This window comes from Tachyglossus aculeatus, chromosome 4, assembly GCF_015852505.1.
Source record: "Tachyglossus aculeatus isolate mTacAcu1 chromosome 4, mTacAcu1.pri, whole genome shotgun sequence".
Lineage (NCBI taxonomy): Eukaryota > Metazoa > Chordata > Mammalia > Monotremata > Tachyglossidae > Tachyglossus > Tachyglossus aculeatus.
The window spans coordinates 116,444,257-116,461,699 of NC_052069.1; the positions used below are offsets into that span (position 1 = coordinate 116,444,257).

Sequence of the window (17,443 nt, forward strand, 5' to 3'; positions counted from 1 at the left end):
GGGGGATTAAGTCAAGGAAAACACTGGGGTTCAGCCTGAACCACTACCCACTGCTCTTCCTCAAGAACCCGGGTTAAAAGAAACCAAGAAAAAGGACACCAGCTCCCCAGGAACAGATCCAGAGAGTGGAGGAAGCGGTGCTTTCACACCGAATGTAGACTGGAAGCCCCTCGTGGGCAGGGATCAGGTCTACCAGCTCTATTATAGTGTACTTTCCCAAGCACTTGGTTCAGCGCTTTGCACCTAATAAGAGTTCAATACTTTTTTTTAATGGTCCTTGTTAAAGCACTTACTATGTGTCAAGCACTTTTCCAACAGCTGGAATACATAAAAGTTTATCAGGCTGGACAAAGGTCCCATACCAGTTGAGGCTCACAGTCTTGACCCTATTTTACAGATGGGGCAACTGAGGCACAGAGAAGTCAAGTGACTTGCACAAGGTCACACAACAACAAATTGACAGAACCAGGATTCCCAAGGCCCCTGATTCCCAGGCCCATGCTCTTTCTACTAAGCCATGCCAAATGAATTAGCAACTCCAATTCCTTGAAGAAGCTTCAATTTTGGGTTTCCAGTGGCAGTTAAACTTCTCACAGGTCTTCTATTAATTATCTGTCTGATAATAGATAATTAAAATGGGGGGCGGTGTCGATCTGGAGAAGTAAATCGGGGTGTAAGGTGAAAAACTCCAGTGTAGCCTTGAAGTCCATGGGCCCCTGTTACTCTTCCGTGACATGAGCTGCAACTCATCCACCTAGGAATCTATTTTATTCATCTTGCTGACAGGGAAACTCTGGGAGACAATGAGCAGCAATATCAGTGAAATTCCTCTAAATGCACTTCCAGGTTCTACTCTGTAAAATCAGCCCTTGGAAGATTAAACAAGACGGGATTAGGAATTAACACGAAACAGAAGCTGAGCCTTTCATTTTCTTGCTCTAATTTCTCGAGCCAAACAGGGCTGGATGGATTTCACAGGGGAGAAAGAGTGGTTCAGGTTGGAGAAGAGGTTTTGAGGGATGGCCAAGGTGGGAGGAAAGGGATGAAAGTTAGGGTTGCTGGCCCCAGGTTCAAGGAGAGGGAGTGGGGCAGGGCAACAGTGTGGCTCTGGCCCTCTCTGTGGACACTGGAGTCTGCTCCCTTAGCCTCTTACATGCCGTGGTTTGGGGAGGGTCCGGCTGCTTGGGCCGCTTTCCCTCCAGGACCTGGGAAGTGGGACCCTGCTGGGCCCATTAGCCCAGAGAGGCCCAAAGCTGCCAGCCTGAGAGCCAGAAGGGGCATTCCCCACAACCTGGGAGAGCTACCAGCCAGAAAGATAATCCCGGGGAAGAGAAAGGCTTGGCTAGGGCCATCCTTAGCTCCATCACTGAGGTACATGGCTTTTAGTCTCCCAGGGCCTCTCTCCTCATCAGAGAGCTCCATGAAGGAAGCACCCAGGTCACTGAGGGGTGCCCCACACCTCTTCCACTCTGGAGTCTTCAGGTCAGAGGGGAACATGACTCCTGGCAAGCAATGGCCCTGTGGCTCCTAAGGGAGAATGATGCCAGCATGCAGGCCCTCTGGGTCACCTGGGACCACCAACCCCAAGAGCCCTCAAGGACCAGAGCACACAGGTGGTCGCCTCCACCTAGAGTCCACACTGTGGGGACTTGGCTCAGAGCTTGGGCCAGGGAGGGCCGGGCCCTTAGCATCTCAATGTGGACAGTGTTGTAGGGATCAGATCGAGCTGCGGGGTTGCGGGAAGCGGAGTGACCGCTGACCCTGTGGAGCTGGAGGGTGAGATGGCAACAAGAGGAGCAGGAAGCATGAGAAGCCACTGCTTCTGGCAGCTTCTGACTTGAAAAACCGTTGGAGAACATTATTAGGAAACATCCCGGTAGCTCAAAGTTCATTTTTCAAGATTAATTAAAGGCTCAGTCCTGATCCCCGGAAAATCACTTACAGTGAGCTGCAAACAGGCCTCCTGGGGGCAGGGGTCTAAAGGGCTTTGCCAAGGCCAGTCCATGATTTGCAGGAAGCCCACTTTGGAGATGAGGAACTGAGGCTTGGGTCAGTGATACCATATAAGTAGAACCAGGATGGCCACACTGGGCTCAGTGGAGACTGCAGAAGTTCCATCTACCTTATTTTTGCCCCTGGCATATCCCTATAGGCCATGAGTAGCTTTCATAGAACCTCAAGCAGAGTGAAAGATCTACTACACTAACCTGCTTCACTGCCAGACACTGTACTTAGCAATGGGGTAGATACAAGATAATAATAAAAATAATAATATAATAATAATAATAAAAATAATGGCATTTATTAACCACTTACTATGTGCAGAGCACTGTTCTAAGCACTGGAGAGGTTACAAGGTGATCAGATTGTCCCACGGGGGGCTCACAGTCTTCATCCCCATTTTACAGATGAGGTAACTGAGGCCCAGAGAAGTGAAGTGACTTGCCCGAAGTCACACAGCTGACAATTGGCAGAGCTGAGATTTGAACCCATGAACTCTGACTCCAAAGCCCATGCTCTATCCATTGAGCCACGCTGCTTCTCCTAATATAATAATATAATATAATAATAATTGTGGTTCTTGTTAAGCACTTACTATGTGCCAAGGACTGCTCTAAGCGCTGGGATAGATGCAACTTAATCAGGTTGGACACAGTTCCTGTCCCACATGGGGGCTCACAGTCTTAATCCCCATTTCACAGATGAGGTAACAGGCCCAGAGAAGTGAAGCGACTTGAGCAAGGTCACACAGCAGAGAAGTGGCGGAGCCGGAACTAGAATCCAGTGCCTTCTAACTCCCAAACCCTTGCTCTATCCACTAAGGCACACTGCTTCTCAAAGATAATCAGGTTAGATACAGTCCCTGTCCCACACGGGGCTCAGAGTCCTAATCCCCATTTTACAGATGAGGTAACTGAGACACAGAGAAATGCAGCAGACAAGTGGCAGATCTGGAATTCGAACCCAGGTCCTCTGACTCCCAGGCTGGAATTCGAACCCAGGTCCTCTGACTCCCAGGTTTATGCTCTTTCCAGTATCCAGAGAACATCTGGCCAGCAGCCTCCCCATCCACTTGTCCATTTGAGGGCTCACACCCTCAGCCTTCTCTTCTCTCACCTAAACATCAATAATTCCTCTGGCCTTTCTTCACAGCACTGATGTTTTTTTCCCATCCACTTCAATAATCATCTTTAATTCCTCTTCAGCACCCGCTACTGTCTTCCCATTCTTTTCAAAATGTCCCTCTGAACCTTAATAATGTCCTCTAGACTGTAAGGGACCATGGCTACTGATGCTAATGTCCTCTAGACTGTAAGGGACCATGTCTACTGACACTACTAAGCACTTAATAGAGAGTCTGAACATAGTAGTACTCAATAAATACCATTGATGATGATGAGACCATCCCTTCCCTCGATATTGCCTAGCCTGCATGGCTAAGGAAGGGAAGAAGGGCAAGGTGTTGGGGGAGCTAGAATACAAACTGAGGCCCGGGTCCCTGCACGTGCTGGGTAGGAGGGCATCGGTTCAAATAACTGCACCTGCCTGGGAGGTTCCGGGCACCTGCTTCCAAAGAAGAAGTCACAGCTGCCAGAGCGCTTAGGAGAGATGTCAAGGCGGAGTCCTGGGGTCCTCATCAGCAGAGGAAACAGGTTAAAAGAGTGCGGACATGCTTTATTGACAAAGGAGGTAGGGGAATCTCAGGCTTCCTTGGCCCAGACCAAGCCCTGGCTTGGTCCCAACTCTGGAGGAGCAAGGAGATAAAGGGGAGAAGGGATGGAGAGGGGAGGGGACGAGGATAGGAGAGGAAGGGGAGGAGGTGGAGGAGGCATTCTGGGGAGAAAGCAGATGGAGCAGAGAGCCCCGCAGCCTGGCTGGGGCTCCCTCTCTTCTCCTGGCGGGCAGGTGGAGGAGGAGCGTGACTGGCCGCCGAGCCTTAGTCGTAGAGCACTGGGAATGGCAACTCGGGGGTGGGCTGCAGCCTGGGCAGAAGGAAAAGGGAAAAGAACATGGAGGACCCGGGGCCTCCGCCCTGCCATTCATGCCGGAGCCACCGAACCGCTCCTGACTCAGATCAACACTGAGGGGAGTGGGAGGGCAGGGGGTAAACCTGGGAAAGGAGCCAATCCCAGCCTCATGCCCCTGGGCCTACCAGTTGTCCTGGCTCCAGATGGTGTCCTTAGACTCCATGAGATGAAAAGTGAAGGCGTGGCGGGAGCGCGAGGAGCTGTTCAGCTCACTCTTGTGCACAACTTCTCCATGGATTAGGACAAGGCCCCCTGACAGAGAAGACTAGGGAGTCACCTTTTGCTCTGCCCCTTATCCCCTCCCCATAGCCCTCCCCCTCCATGCTGCCCCAAAAGGGGAGAGATCCAAGTCCCGGAGACAGCGATGCTTTTGCAGTGGGGGCTCAGATTCTTTCTGGACTTCCGAGCCAGCTAGAAGCGATTCTGTACCTCTCCGGACGGGGGTAGCGATGAAGCTGTTGTCATCATAAACTGGCCGAGAGCCGACAAAGCTGGTGCCGGGCACAGAACCTGGAGGAGACCGCACCATCCTACGGGAGATGCCACCTGCAATGCCCATGGAGTGTCTGCAGGCTTGCCAGCAGTGGGGTCCAGGAACCAGAAGTCAGACTTCTGGGCCCCTTGTAAGACAGGCTAGCCCAGACCCCAAGGGAAGAGAGGTGGACCTTGGAAATCCTTACTCTTGTGGGAGCCGGGGATGAAAAAGAGGCAGCCGTTCTCCGGGGTGGCATCCTCCACCGCAATCCAGAACCCAAGCAGGCGGCCCAGTGGCTCCGTGTGGAGGAAGGTGGAATCCTGGTGTGCGCGCACTGCAGCCCGTTGGTCCCCAGGTGAGTGGTCAGCCCCCAACCGCCAAGGGGGCACCTGGGTGCCCTGCACCTATCTCACAAATAATCCCTGCCCCACCTTGTCTCTCCCTGAGCCAGCGCCTCCCCCAGCCCCACCTGTCTCACCACCCCATCCATCCATCTCCTTCCCCAGAAACGTTTGGGATCCCCTGGGGAGCGACCAGCCCTTGGCCTGTCCCCTCCTCCTTTCCTAGGTCACCCAGACAGGCTGGTGCCAAAAATCTGGCCCCTGGTTCTCCTAGACGGTGCCCTGGAAGGCTCTCAGGCTATGAGGCCTACCGCCTCCAGCTCCTAAAAGGCCTCACCTTCGCCACCAATGTGTGGTTGCTGAAAGAGAAGAGAGAGACCGAGTGAAGTCACTAACCAGGGGCCCTGTGGTAGCAGGGAGAGGAGAAGCAGAGTGAGGAGCCGGGAGCTTACCTTGAAAATGTACATGCTCTGGACCACCACAGGCTCCTCGTACCCCAGGCTCCTGCTTATCTCCTAATGAACAGCCCAAATCTCAGGGAGGGGAATAAGGCTAGCTTGTCTATGGGTTCCCCAAGGTGGAATTTTCCTAAGCCTTGCCCACAATGTACGAGTCTGTGGGCATGCCCTAGGTTCCAGTCCAAGCCTGATGGGCTGGGTGAATCGTGCTCCTGGAAGGGCCGGATTTGGAGGGAGGTGTCCCCCATCCTCCTTCCCCCCAACCCCTCCCCTGGGCAGGGGTGCCTCACAGTCTCTGGGCGGAAAGAGAAGCTGAGAGGAGCCTTACCCAGGCCCTTTCTGCTCACCTGGACTTGTGGGGAGTGGGTGATCTTCTTGAAGATGGGATCATGGGCATGCAGAGCTGTGGGAATGAAGGTGAGGGTCAGAGTGATCATGGTGACTGCTCTCCAGGGAGTGGTCAACAGCTAGGTTGGAAAGTGAACTCAGGAGCCCCCATTTCCCAGGGCCCTTCCTGAAGTGGCTGTGGGTGACGGCTCAGGGTGGAGTGGGAGAGTCGGGGCCGCCCAGCAGAGAGTGTGCTGGGCAAGGAGCAGAGCAGCTGGGCGGGAGACCACCTCCTGGGGCAGGACCTGCAGCCCCCCATCTCCCCTCCTACCGCAGCCCTGCCTGAGGGAATGAAGAGAATCAGAGTCACCTGGGGAGACATGGATCCAACCAGAGTCAAGACACCCACTGCCCCCTCACGCCCAGGGGCAGGCAGAGGCTGCTTCTCCAGGGAGACTGAGACCCACCCCCAGGCAGCTCCACAGAGAGGGGCCGGGACCCCGAAGAGGGGGTGGTCCAGTGCGTGGGGCTGGGGAAGAGAGTTAGGGGTTTTAGCTCTCCCCCTCCAGATACCGCCCTCCTCCCCTGCCGCTCACCATGACCGATTTTGTTGATGGACTTCTCCCGTGGAATCTTCAAGTTACCTAAGAAACAAGGAGGATTGTCAGGTCCAAGAAAAGTGGAAAATTCCACCTACGTTACAAGATCCTGGTACTCTCACAAGCATTTAGTACAGTATCTACACCAGAGCTTACTACAGTGCTTGGCACATAATAAGCACCTAACAAATACCTTCAGTACTGGGGGTCTTCCCAGACTGAGCCCCTCCTTCATCTCCCCCTCCCCATCCCCCCCGCCTTACCTCCTTCCCCTCCCCACAGCACCTGTCTATATGTATATATGTTTGTACATATTTATTACTCTATTTATTTATTTATTTTACTTGTACATATTTATTCTATTTATCTTATTTGGTTTACATGTTTTGTTTTGTTGTCTGTCTCCCCCTTCTAGACTGTGAGCCCGCTGTTGGGTAGGGACCGTCTCTATATGTTGCAAACTTGTACTTCCCAAGCGCTTAGTACAGTGCTCTGCACACCGTAAGCGCTCAATAAATACAATTGAATGAATGAATGACAGGGACTGTATCCAATCTAATTACCTGTATCTACACCGGCACTTTAGAACAGTGCATGGCACATAATAAGCACTTAAGAAGTTCCACAGTTAGTTATCATTATTACAATGCTCTGCATACAGTAAGTGCTCAATAAGTACCATTGATTGGCTGTTTGAATGTTTCCCTGGGACTCAATTCCTTCTACCCACCCTGGTCTGGCCCCTGGAAACCATTTGCCCAGTTCCCACTTGCCCCAGTTCTCGGCAAAATGCAGATCCCATACCTTCCTCGTCAAGTACGTCTTTCTCAAAGAAGAAACTGATTTTGTCACCACTGTTCAGGAAATATTCCGCATTTCTCTAAGGAGAAGGGAAGGTAGGGACAGAAGACATCAGAATGTTGGAAATACCCCTCCCAGATGACTTGAGAGCTTCCCCAGGGTTGGCAAAACATCGCTAAAATCCTCCCTTTCCTCTCCATCCAAACTGCTACCATGCTGATCCAAGCACTTATAATATTAATAATAATTATAATGATGGCATTTGTTAAGCGCTTACTACGTGCAAAGCACTGTTCTAAGCGCTGGGGGGATACAAGGTGATCAGGTTGTCCCACGTGGGGCTCACAGTCTTCATCCCCATTTTCCAGATGAGGTAACTGAGGCACAGAGAAGTTAAGTGGCTTGCCCAAGGTCACACAGCAGACAAGTGGCGGAGCCGGGATTCGAACCCTTGACTTCTCCTTTCCTGCCTTGACTAGTGTATCTGCCTCATTGCCGACCTTCCAGCTTCCTCTCTCTCCCCACTTCAATCCATACTTCGCTCTGATACACAGAACATTCAACAAAAACGTTCAGTCCACACCTCCCCACTTCTCAAGAACCTCCAGTGGCTGCCCAACCACCTCCACATCAAACAGAAACTCCTTACCATTGGTTGCCAACTTGTACTTCCCAAGTGCTTAGTACAGTGCTCTGCACACAGTAAGCGCTCAATAACTACGATTGAATGAATTGGTTTTAAAGCACTCAAATCCCTCACCCCATCTTACCTCACCTCTCTCATCCACTACAGCCCCACCTGCACACTTTGCTCCTTTAGCATCAGTTTACTCACTGTGTCCTGATCTCATCTACCTTCGCCTCCGACCCCTCACCCTTGTCCTCCCCCTAGCCTGGAACTCCCACTCCATCTGTATATAAAGAAGCAGCGTGGCTCAGTGGAAAGAGCCCGGGCTTTGGAGTCGGAGGTCATGGGTTCAAATCCCGGCTCCACCAACTGTCACACAGTGAGCAAGTCACTTCACTTCTCTGGGCCTCAGTTACCTCAGCTGGAAAATGGGGATTAAAACTGTGAGCCCCTGTGGGACAACCTGATCACCTTGTAACCACCCCAGTGCTTAGAACGATGCTTTGCACATAGTAAGTGCTTAACAAATACCATCATTATTATTATTATTATAGCACACCACCACTCTCTCCACCTTCAAAGCATTATTAAGGTCACATCTCCTCCAGGAGGCCTTCTCTGATTTACCTTCCTTTCCCCAGCTCCCTCTCCCTTCTGCATCATCTATGCACTTGGATCTGCTCACCTTTGGACATCTGATATTCACCCGACTCCCACCTCCACAGAACTTATGTACATATCTTTAAATCATGCATTATAAATGCATTATAAATCACTCCTTTATTCATTTTAATGCCTGGCTCCCAGCTTAGAGTCTAAGCTCGTTATGGGCAGGGAACGTGTCCGCAAATTCTGTTTTACTGTACTCTACCAAGAGCTTAGTAGATAGCTCTGCACATAGTAAGTGCTCAATAAATCCCATTGATTGATTTATTTTTTTCATGGTATTAGTTAAGCATTACTACGCGCCAGGCACTGTTCTAAGGCACACAGTAAGTGCTCAATAAATATGACAGAATGAATGAATGAATGAATGAAGCACTGTTCTAAGCGCTGGGGGGTTACAAGGTGATCAGGTTGTCCCCCGCGGGGCTCACAGTCTTCATCTCCATTTTACAGAGGAGGTAACTGAGGCCCAGAGAAGTGAAGTGATTGCCCAAAGTCACACAGCTGACAAGTGCGCCCACCAAGCAGAAGGGCTTGCTTTCTGGGGCCCCCTTAAGTGCCGAGAGATGACTTAAGCACTGGGGCAGATTGGACACAGTCCCTGTCCCTTATGGGGCTCACAGTCTAAATCTTCGTTTTATACATGAGGGAACTGAGGCACAGAGAAGTGAAGTGACTTGCCCAAGGTCACACAGCAGACACGTGGCAGAGCCAGGATTAGAACCCAGGTCCTTCTGACTCCCAAGCCTGTGCTCTATCCACTAGGCTGTGCTGCTTCTCACGGAATTGATTGGTTTGCTGCTTAAGAGGATAACGCCTGCATCAGGGCAGGGAGGCCGGACATGAACCATCTTCTTGGCAGTAGCTGAAATGGCAGTCCAGTCCACTCCAGGCTGAGCTGGGACAGCTCTTATCCAGACACTTGCCCACATCTCTCCTCTCCTCCAGGGGCTTCCTATGCCTCTCGACATCAGTCAAAATCTCCTCAAAATCGGCATCAGACCTCTGCATCAACTCGCCCCACTATCTTATCTGCTCTCCTCCTCCCCCCCCCACCTTCCATCAGACCTTCTAGCTGAACCTCATTCCCGGCTCTCCCAGCTCCATCCCCTTGCTCACACTGTTCCCCCGGCTTGGAATTCCCTCCCCACATCAGACAGCCCACATTCACTTGTACTCTCCCAAATGCTTAGTACAGTGCTCTGCACACAGCAAGTGCTCAATAAATACCATTGATGAGGATGCTCGATTCAAAGCCATCCTAAACTCCCATCTCGGCCTGGAATGCCCTCCCTCCGCCCATCCACCAAGCTAGCTCTCTTCCTCCCTTCAAGGCCCTACTGAGAGCTCGCCTCCTCCAGGAGGCCTTCCCACACTCAGCCCCTTCCTTCCTCTTCCCCTCGTCCCGCTCTCCATCCCTCCATCTTACCTCCTTCCCTTCCCCACAGCACCTGTATATATGTATATATGTTTGTACATATTTATTACTCTATTTATTTATCTTACTTGTACATATCTATTCTATTTATGCTATTTTGTTAGTATGTTCGGTTTTGTTCTCTGTCTCCCCCTTTTAGACCGTGAGTTGGGTAGGGACCGTCTCTATATGTTGCCAACTTGTACTTCCCAAGCGCTTAGTACAGTGCTCTGCACACAGTAAGCGCTCAATAAATACGATTGATTGATCACCTGTCCCGCCATCGACCCCTGGCCCACGTCCTCCCCTGGGCCCAGAATGCCCTCCCTCTGCCCATCCGCCAAGCTAGCTCTCATCCTTCCTTCAAGGCCCTACTGAGAGCTCACCTCCTCCAGGAGGACTTCCCACACTCAGCCCCTTCCTTCCTCTCCCCTTCGCCCCCCTCCCCATCCCCCCATCTTACCTCCTTCCCTTCCCCACAGCACCTGTGTATATGTATATACGTCTGTACATACTTATTACTCTATTTATTTATCTTACTTGTACATATCTATTCTATTTATTTTATTTTGTTAGTATGTTTGGTTTTGTTGTCTGTCTCCCCCTTCGAGACTGTGAGCCCACCGTTGGGTAGGGACCGTCTCTATATGTTGCCGACTTGTACTTCCCAAGCGCTTAGTACAGTGCTCTGCACACAGTAAGTGCTCAATAAATACAACTGATTGATTGATTGATTAATTCCCAGTAGTCTATCATATAAACATCAGTCATCTCTAGCACTTATAAACTTAATTAGTCCCATCCTCAGCACTTCCATATATTCATTTATTCAACTGTATGTTCAGTGATTTCTCTTGATGACCCTATTTGTAAATCTTGTTCTATCTGGTTCTCTTGTAAGCTCCTTGTGGGCACGATATCCGTGACTTTGTTTTGCACTTCCAGAACGCTTACTGCAGTGCGCTGCACCTAGCAGGTGCTCAATAAATACTACTTGTTCTCAAATTAACTCTTGCACCCTACCTTCCTCCCCACAGGCTGTAATCTCTGCATATATTCCACCTCTCGGCTACCAGTTGATGACATTTCGGACCTTGTAACCTTGCCGTCCCCAGGCAGAACGGTGCCAAATCACCACAGCCAATAGACTGTGAGTCCACTGCTGGGTAGGGACTGTCTCTATATGTTGCCAACTTGTACTTCCCAAGCGCTTAGTACAGTTCTCTGCACACAGTAAGCGCTCAATAAATACAATTGAATGAATGAATGAATGAGTAGCAGCTCTGAAGAAGGACACATCTGCTGGGACTCTGGGTAAAAGGGTTTCCACCACAAAAATCAATGGTATTTACTGAAAGCTTACTATGTGCAGAGCACCGTACTAAGTGCTTGGAAAAGTACAACAGGATTAGTTGGGCACGTTCCCTGTCCTTAGAGAGCTTACAGTCTAGAAGGGGGTGTATAGTCTATGGAGTTAGCAGGAAGAACCCCGGAGTCTGAGGAAGGAGAGGGCAGGAGCAGGTGGGAAGCGCGGCACCTGGCCAAAAAGGCAGGCCGGATCCATCCAGAAGCAGTGTGGCTCAGTGGAAAGAGCAAGGGCTTGGGAGTCAGAGGATGTGGCTACTAATTCCGCCTCCACCACTTGTCTGCTGTGTGACCTCATCAGTTACCTCATCTGTAAAATGGGGTTTAAAAGCGTGAGCCCCACATGGGACAAACTGATTACCCTGTATCTACCCCAGCGCTTAGAAGAGTGCTTGGCACATAGTAAGTGCTTAACAAACACCCTAATTATTATTATTGCTATTATTATCTCACGGAGCCGGGCAGAGTCTGAGCGTCTCCCCAGACCGCAGTTACCTCATTCTCTCAAAATGTCTATTCTGCCCTCCCTTCTCCCCAAACTCTGGGGACCCATCTCCACCAAACGCAGCCCCAGATCTGTTAGGACCTTTCCTCAGACCCCACTCAGGGGCAGTCCGGTCCATCGTGGGCCACAGAGCCTCCCTAAATGCGCCTCAGTCTTTCCCGTCTGCAAAATGGGGAGAAGAGTCCAGTTAGACCGAAAGAAGCGGAGTGCTTTGGGATCCTCGGAGAGAGGAGGAGGCCGGAGACACCCCCAGCCCCCGAGCTTGGGTGGCCGAGTGTCACGGCCCAGGGCCGTCCCGCTACCTTCTCCGAGAAGAATTCTGTCCGGCAGTGAGGCGGGATATCCATTGCTGCCACGATCTCCGCAATCCTTGCCTGGAGCCCGTCACACTCCTCTGGAGAAAAGACCCCCTCCAGGACGAGGAAGCCATCTTCCTGGAACTGGGAGAGGAGGCCGAGGCGTTAGCCCGTGCCCTGACACCCTCGCCCCAAAGGGAGGCCGTGTCCGGAGCCCCTCACCCGCCGCCCACAGCACCTCGCCCCCTCCGACAGTCGCAGCCCCTTTCTGGCCCTTAGTAATAATAATACTAATAATAGTATTTGCTAAATCCTTATTCTGTGAGCCGTTCTAGACTGTGACTAGACTGTGTTGGGTAGGGACCATCTCTATAGGTTGCCGACTTGCACTTCCCAAGCGCTTGGTACAGTGCTCTGCACACAATAAGCGCTCAATAAATACGATTGAATGAGTGAATGACTATGTTGCCGACTTGCACTTCCCAAGCGCTTAGTACAGTGCTCTGCACACTGCCGAGTACTGCTCTAAGTATCGGGATATCCGATTGTCCCACGTGGGGTTCACAGTCCTAATCCCCATTTTACAGATGTGGTAACTGAGGCACAGAGAAGTTAAGTGCTTTGACCAAAGTCACACAGCTGACAAGTGGGAGAGCCGGGATTAGAACCCACGACCTCTGACTCCCTTTCCACTTAGCCATGCTGCTTCTCTGGTATTTAAGTGCTTACTAGGTGCCAATCAATCAATCAATCGTATTTTTTGAGCGCTTACTGTGTGCAGAGCACTGTACTAAGCGCTTGGGAAGCACCGTACTAAGCACTGGGGTGGATACAAACAAATCAGGTTGGACGTAGTGCCAGTCCCATATGGGGCTCACAGCCTCCATCCCCATTTTACAGCGTGGCTTAGTGTCAAGAGCACGGGCTTGGGATTCAGAGGGCATGGGTTCTAATTCCGGCTCTGCCATTTCATTCATTCATTCGTATTTATTGAGCGCTCATCGTGTGCAGAGCACTGTACTAAGTGCTTGGGAAGTACAAAATCGGCAACATATAGAGGCGGACCCGACCCAACAACAAATTTGTCTGCCATGTGACCTTGGGCAATTCACTTCACTTCTCTGTGCTTCAGTTCCCTCACTTGCAAAATGGGGATTGAGACTGTGAGCCCCACGTGGGTCAACCGGATTACTTTGTATTCGTTCAATCATATTTATTGAGCACTTACCGTGTGCACAGCACTGTACTAAGCACTGGGGAAGAACAAATCGGCAACAGATAGAGACGGTCCCTACCCAACAACGGGCTCCCAGTCTAAAAGGGGGAGACAGACAACAAAACAAGACAAGTAGACAGGTGTCGACTTTGTACTTACCCCAGCGCTTAGAACAGTGTTTGGCACATAGTAAGCGCTTAACAAATACCATCATTATTCTAGACTGTGAGAAGCAGAGAAGCAGCGTGGCTCAGTGGAAAGAGCCCGGGCTTTGGAGTCAGAGGTCATGGGTTCAAATCCCAGCTCCACCAATTGTCAGCTGTGTGGCTTTGGGCAAGTCACTTAACTTGGGCCTCAGTTACCTCATCTGTAAAATGGGGATTAAGACTGTGAGCCCCATGTGGAACAACCTGATCACCTTGTAACCTCCCCAGCGCTTAGAACAGTGCTTTGCACATAGTAAGCGCTTAATAAATGCCATTATTATTATTATTATTGTACTTACCAAGCGCTTAATACAGCGCTCAATAAATACGATTGAATGGATTCTATCCAGTGCTTAGAACAGTGCTTTCACATAGTAAGCACTTAATAAATGCTATTATTATTATTATTATTGTGCTTCCCAAGTGCTTAGTGCAGTGCTCTGCACAGTCAGCTCTCAATAAATGTGATTGAATGAATGAATTCTATCCAGCACTTAGAACACTGCTTTGCACATAGTAAGCGCTTAATAAATGCCATTATTATTATTATTATTTGTTCTGACGATTTTGACACCTGTCTCCATGCTTTGTTCTGTTGTCTGTCTCCCCCTTCTAGACTGTGAGCCCGTTGTTGGGTAGGGACCGTCTCTGTTGCCGACTTGGACTTCCCAAGCGCTTAGTCCAGTGCTCTGCACACAGTCAGTGCTCCATAAATACGATTAAATGAATGAATTCTATTTGTTCTTACGATTTTGACACCTGTCTTCATGGGTTTTTTTGCCGTCTCTCCCTTCTAGACTGGGAGCCCGTTGTTGGGGAGGGCCCGTCTCTATCTGTTGCCGACTTGGACTTCCCAAGCGCTTAGTCCAGTGCTCTGCACACAGTCAGCACCCCATAAATACGACTGAATGAATGAATTCTATTTGTTCTGACGACTTTGACACCTGTCTTCATGCTTTGTTTTGAGGTCTGTCTCCCCCTTCTATATTGGGAGCCCGTTGTTGGGGAGGGTCCGTCTCTGTTGCCGACTTGGACTTCCCAAGCGCTTAGTCCAGTGCTCTGCACACAGTCAGCACCCCATAAATACGACTGAATGAATGAATTCTATTTGTTCTGACGACTTTGACACCTGTCTCCATGCTTTGTTTGGCTGTCTGTCTCCCCCTTCTAGACTGGGAGCCCGTTGTTGGGAGGGACCCTCCACCCCCTCTCCATCCCCCCCGCCTTACCTCCTTCTCTTCCCCACAGCACCTGTATATATGTATATATGTTTGTACAGATTTATTACTCTATTTTACTTGTACATATCTATTCTATTTATTTTATTTTGTTAATATGTCTGGTTTTGTTGTCTGTCTCCCACTTCTAGACTGTGAGCCTACTGTTGGGTAGGGATCGTCTCTATATGTTGCCAACTTGTACTTCCCAAGCGCTTAGTCCAGTGCTCTGCACACAGTCAGCGCTCAATAAATACGACTGAATGAGTGAATTTTATTTGTTCTGACGACTTTGACACCTGTCTCCATGTTTTGTTTTGCTGTCTTGTCTCCCCCTTCTAGACTGGGAGCCCGTTGTTGGGAGGGACCCTCCTCCCCCTCTTCATCCCCCCCCCCCCCGCCTTACCTCCTTCCCTTCCCCACAGCAGCTGTATATATGTATATATGTTTGTACAGATTTATTACTCTATTTATTTTACTTGTACATATCTATTCTATTTATTTTATTTTGTTAATATGTTTGGTTTTGTTGTCTGTCTCCCCCTTCTAGACTGTGAGCCCACTGTTGGGTAGGGACCGTCTCTATATGTTGCCAACTTGTACTTCCCAAGCGCTTAGTCCAGTGCTCTGCACACAGTCAGCGCTCAATAAATACGACAGAATGAATGAATTCTATTTGTTCTGAGGACTTTGACACCTGTCTCCATATTTTGTTCTGCTGTCTGTCTCCCCCTTCTAGACTGGGAGCCCGTTGTTGGGGAGGGACACTCTCTATTTGTTTCCGACTTGGACTTCCCAAGCGCTTAGTCCAGTGCTCTGCACTCAGTCAGCGCTCACTAAATACGATGGAATAAATTATTATTACAGAGGAGGGCACTGAGGCCCGGAAAAGTGAAGGTCCCGGGGCCGACATGGTGACGGCGGGGGCGGGATTAGAACCCAGGCCCCGCTGGGTTCTTGTACTTCACAAGCGCCTAGTACAGTGCTCTGCACACAGTAAGCGCTCAATAAATACGATTGATTGATTGATTGCGCCTTTTTCCCCTCCGTCCCGGAGCTCCTTGACTCCCGGGGGAGTCGGTGGAAGAAGCCCCCGGCCGCCCTGCCTCACCTTGCGGACCTGCTCCGGGTTCAGGCCCGCCATGGCCTTGGCCAACGCAGGTCGGGGGGGATTGGGATTCGGGGATCCCGTCCCCAAATCCCTGGAACAGCCAGCCGACCAGGAAGTAGCCACCCCCTTCCCTAGTCCGCTCCTCCCCTCGGACTCCACTGGACCCTCCCCTTCCCGGGCAAGGACAGGAGCAGAGGAGGCCCGGGGGCGACAGATGACAAGTGACAGGTGACCCCCCACCCTCTTTAATTCCCCCCCCGAAACCTACCTTGAAGAGGGGCCCCGCTGCCCAACGAGATCGGGGCGGATTAGCCACCTCCTCCGCGGGATTGCAAGTTTTGTTTGGTCTACAAAAATTTTGTAGGCAGTTTCTACAAACAAGTAGTTTGTACAAAACAAGTCGTTTGTACAAAACAAGTCGTTTTGTACAAACTAGTGGTTTGTACAAAACAAGTAGTTTTGTACAAACAAGTCGTTTGCACAGAAGTAGTTTTGTACAGACAAGTAGTTTGTACAAAGCAGGTAGTTTTGTAGACAAGTTTTGTCTACCAGTTTTGCTTTTGTCATCTTCTCCCCCTTATAGACTGGAAGCCCATTGTTGGGTAGGGACCGTCTCTGTTAACGACTTGGACTTCCCAAGCGCCTGGTACAGTGCTCTGCACACGGTAAGTGCTCAATAAATCATCATCATCATCAATCGTATTTATTGAGCGCTTACTATGCCTAGGATAGTAAAATACTAAAAAATATAAATACTATTGAATGAATGAATGAATGATTAAACAGCTCCAGACGCCAAGTTTCCGCAAGCCGGCCCCTCACCCCCACTTCACGGGACTCGGGCCGCAAGCCCAGGACCCCCAGGACCCTGACTCCTTCCTCTTGGTCATGGAAGATCACAAGCATGTTGGCAGCCTCCAAGCCTCCACAGGGGCTTCCCAGGTGACAGGCCAAGGCCTCCACTATTCCCGTCAGTGTGCGGGCTGCTCAGGCCCCTGACAGTTCCTTCCTATGCTCTCTGTCACTGCACTTCTCTCTTTACACCCTGAAAACTGTGCTCCCAGCCTACCCCCTACTAGCAGCCCCCCTTGGTCTCCTCCTCAGGACAACTTTACACTCTCCTCCTGTCAATAGAAAACTCTTCAGTCTCCCCTGGCACCAGACAATTCCACAGCTCTCCCCAACACGGACAACCCCACGCCTCCCCCAACAACACGAGACAATCCCTTTGCTTCCCCACCACCACTGGACAACTCCAAAGCCTCCCCGCAAGTGGCCGAGGGAAGCAGCATGGCCTATTGGATAGGTCACGGGCCTGGGTGTCAGGAGCACCTGGGGCCTAGTCTCCATTCCGCCACTCATCTGCTGTGTGACTTTGGGCAAGTCAATTAACTCCTCTGTGCCTCAGTTCCTTCATCTGAAAAATGCAGATTAAGACTATGAGCCCCAGGTACCTTGTACATTACCCTGTCCCTGTCCCAGCGCTTAGAACAGTGCCTGGCACATAGTAAACCCTTGATAAATACCATAAAAACAAAACAAAACAAAAAATGGACAACCCCACAGTCTCCCTGCTTCATGCTTCGTGACAAGGCAAGGCCTTGATTTCGAGTTGGCCCCCAAATGAAGAAACTGAGGCTCGGCCAGTTATGATGCTACATAAACAGAACCAGGTTGGGCACATATGTGGGCCCTGGTACATCCCTGTGGGCCATGAGTAGCGTTTATAGAACTTCAGGCATGGTGAAAGAGTTGCTCTACTTCCCTGCTTCACTGCCAAGCACTGT

The 17,443-nt window shown here is 50.5% G+C and overlaps 1 protein-coding gene across 2 annotated transcripts; it reads right to left on the minus strand.

Annotated features, from left to right (window-relative positions):
- Positions 1 to 3,654: 3,654 nt before the first annotated feature.
- On the minus strand, positions 3,655 to 15,744 carry LOC119926516 (phytanoyl-CoA dioxygenase domain-containing protein 1-like). Of its 2 annotated transcripts, none has more exons than XM_038744531.1 (11): positions 15,657 to 15,744; positions 11,913 to 12,050; positions 7,033 to 7,108; positions 6,226 to 6,273; positions 5,650 to 5,705; positions 5,297 to 5,359; positions 5,182 to 5,203; positions 4,709 to 4,837; positions 4,458 to 4,574; positions 4,154 to 4,280; positions 3,655 to 3,983 (listed from the first exon to the last, which is right to left on the minus strand). In XM_038744531.1, exons 1-11 carry the CDS (start codon positions 15,687 to 15,689, stop codon positions 3,938 to 3,940), a joined length of 855 nt encoding a protein of 284 aa, XP_038600459.1. In that variant the 5' UTR covers positions 15,690 to 15,744; the 3' UTR covers positions 3,655 to 3,937. The 2 variants fall into 2 exon arrangements, with proteins under 2 accessions (XP_038600459.1, XP_038600458.1); XM_038744530.1 differs by having other exon boundaries at positions 4,458 to 4,601.
- Between the last annotated feature and the right edge of the window lie 1,699 nt (positions 15,745 to 17,443).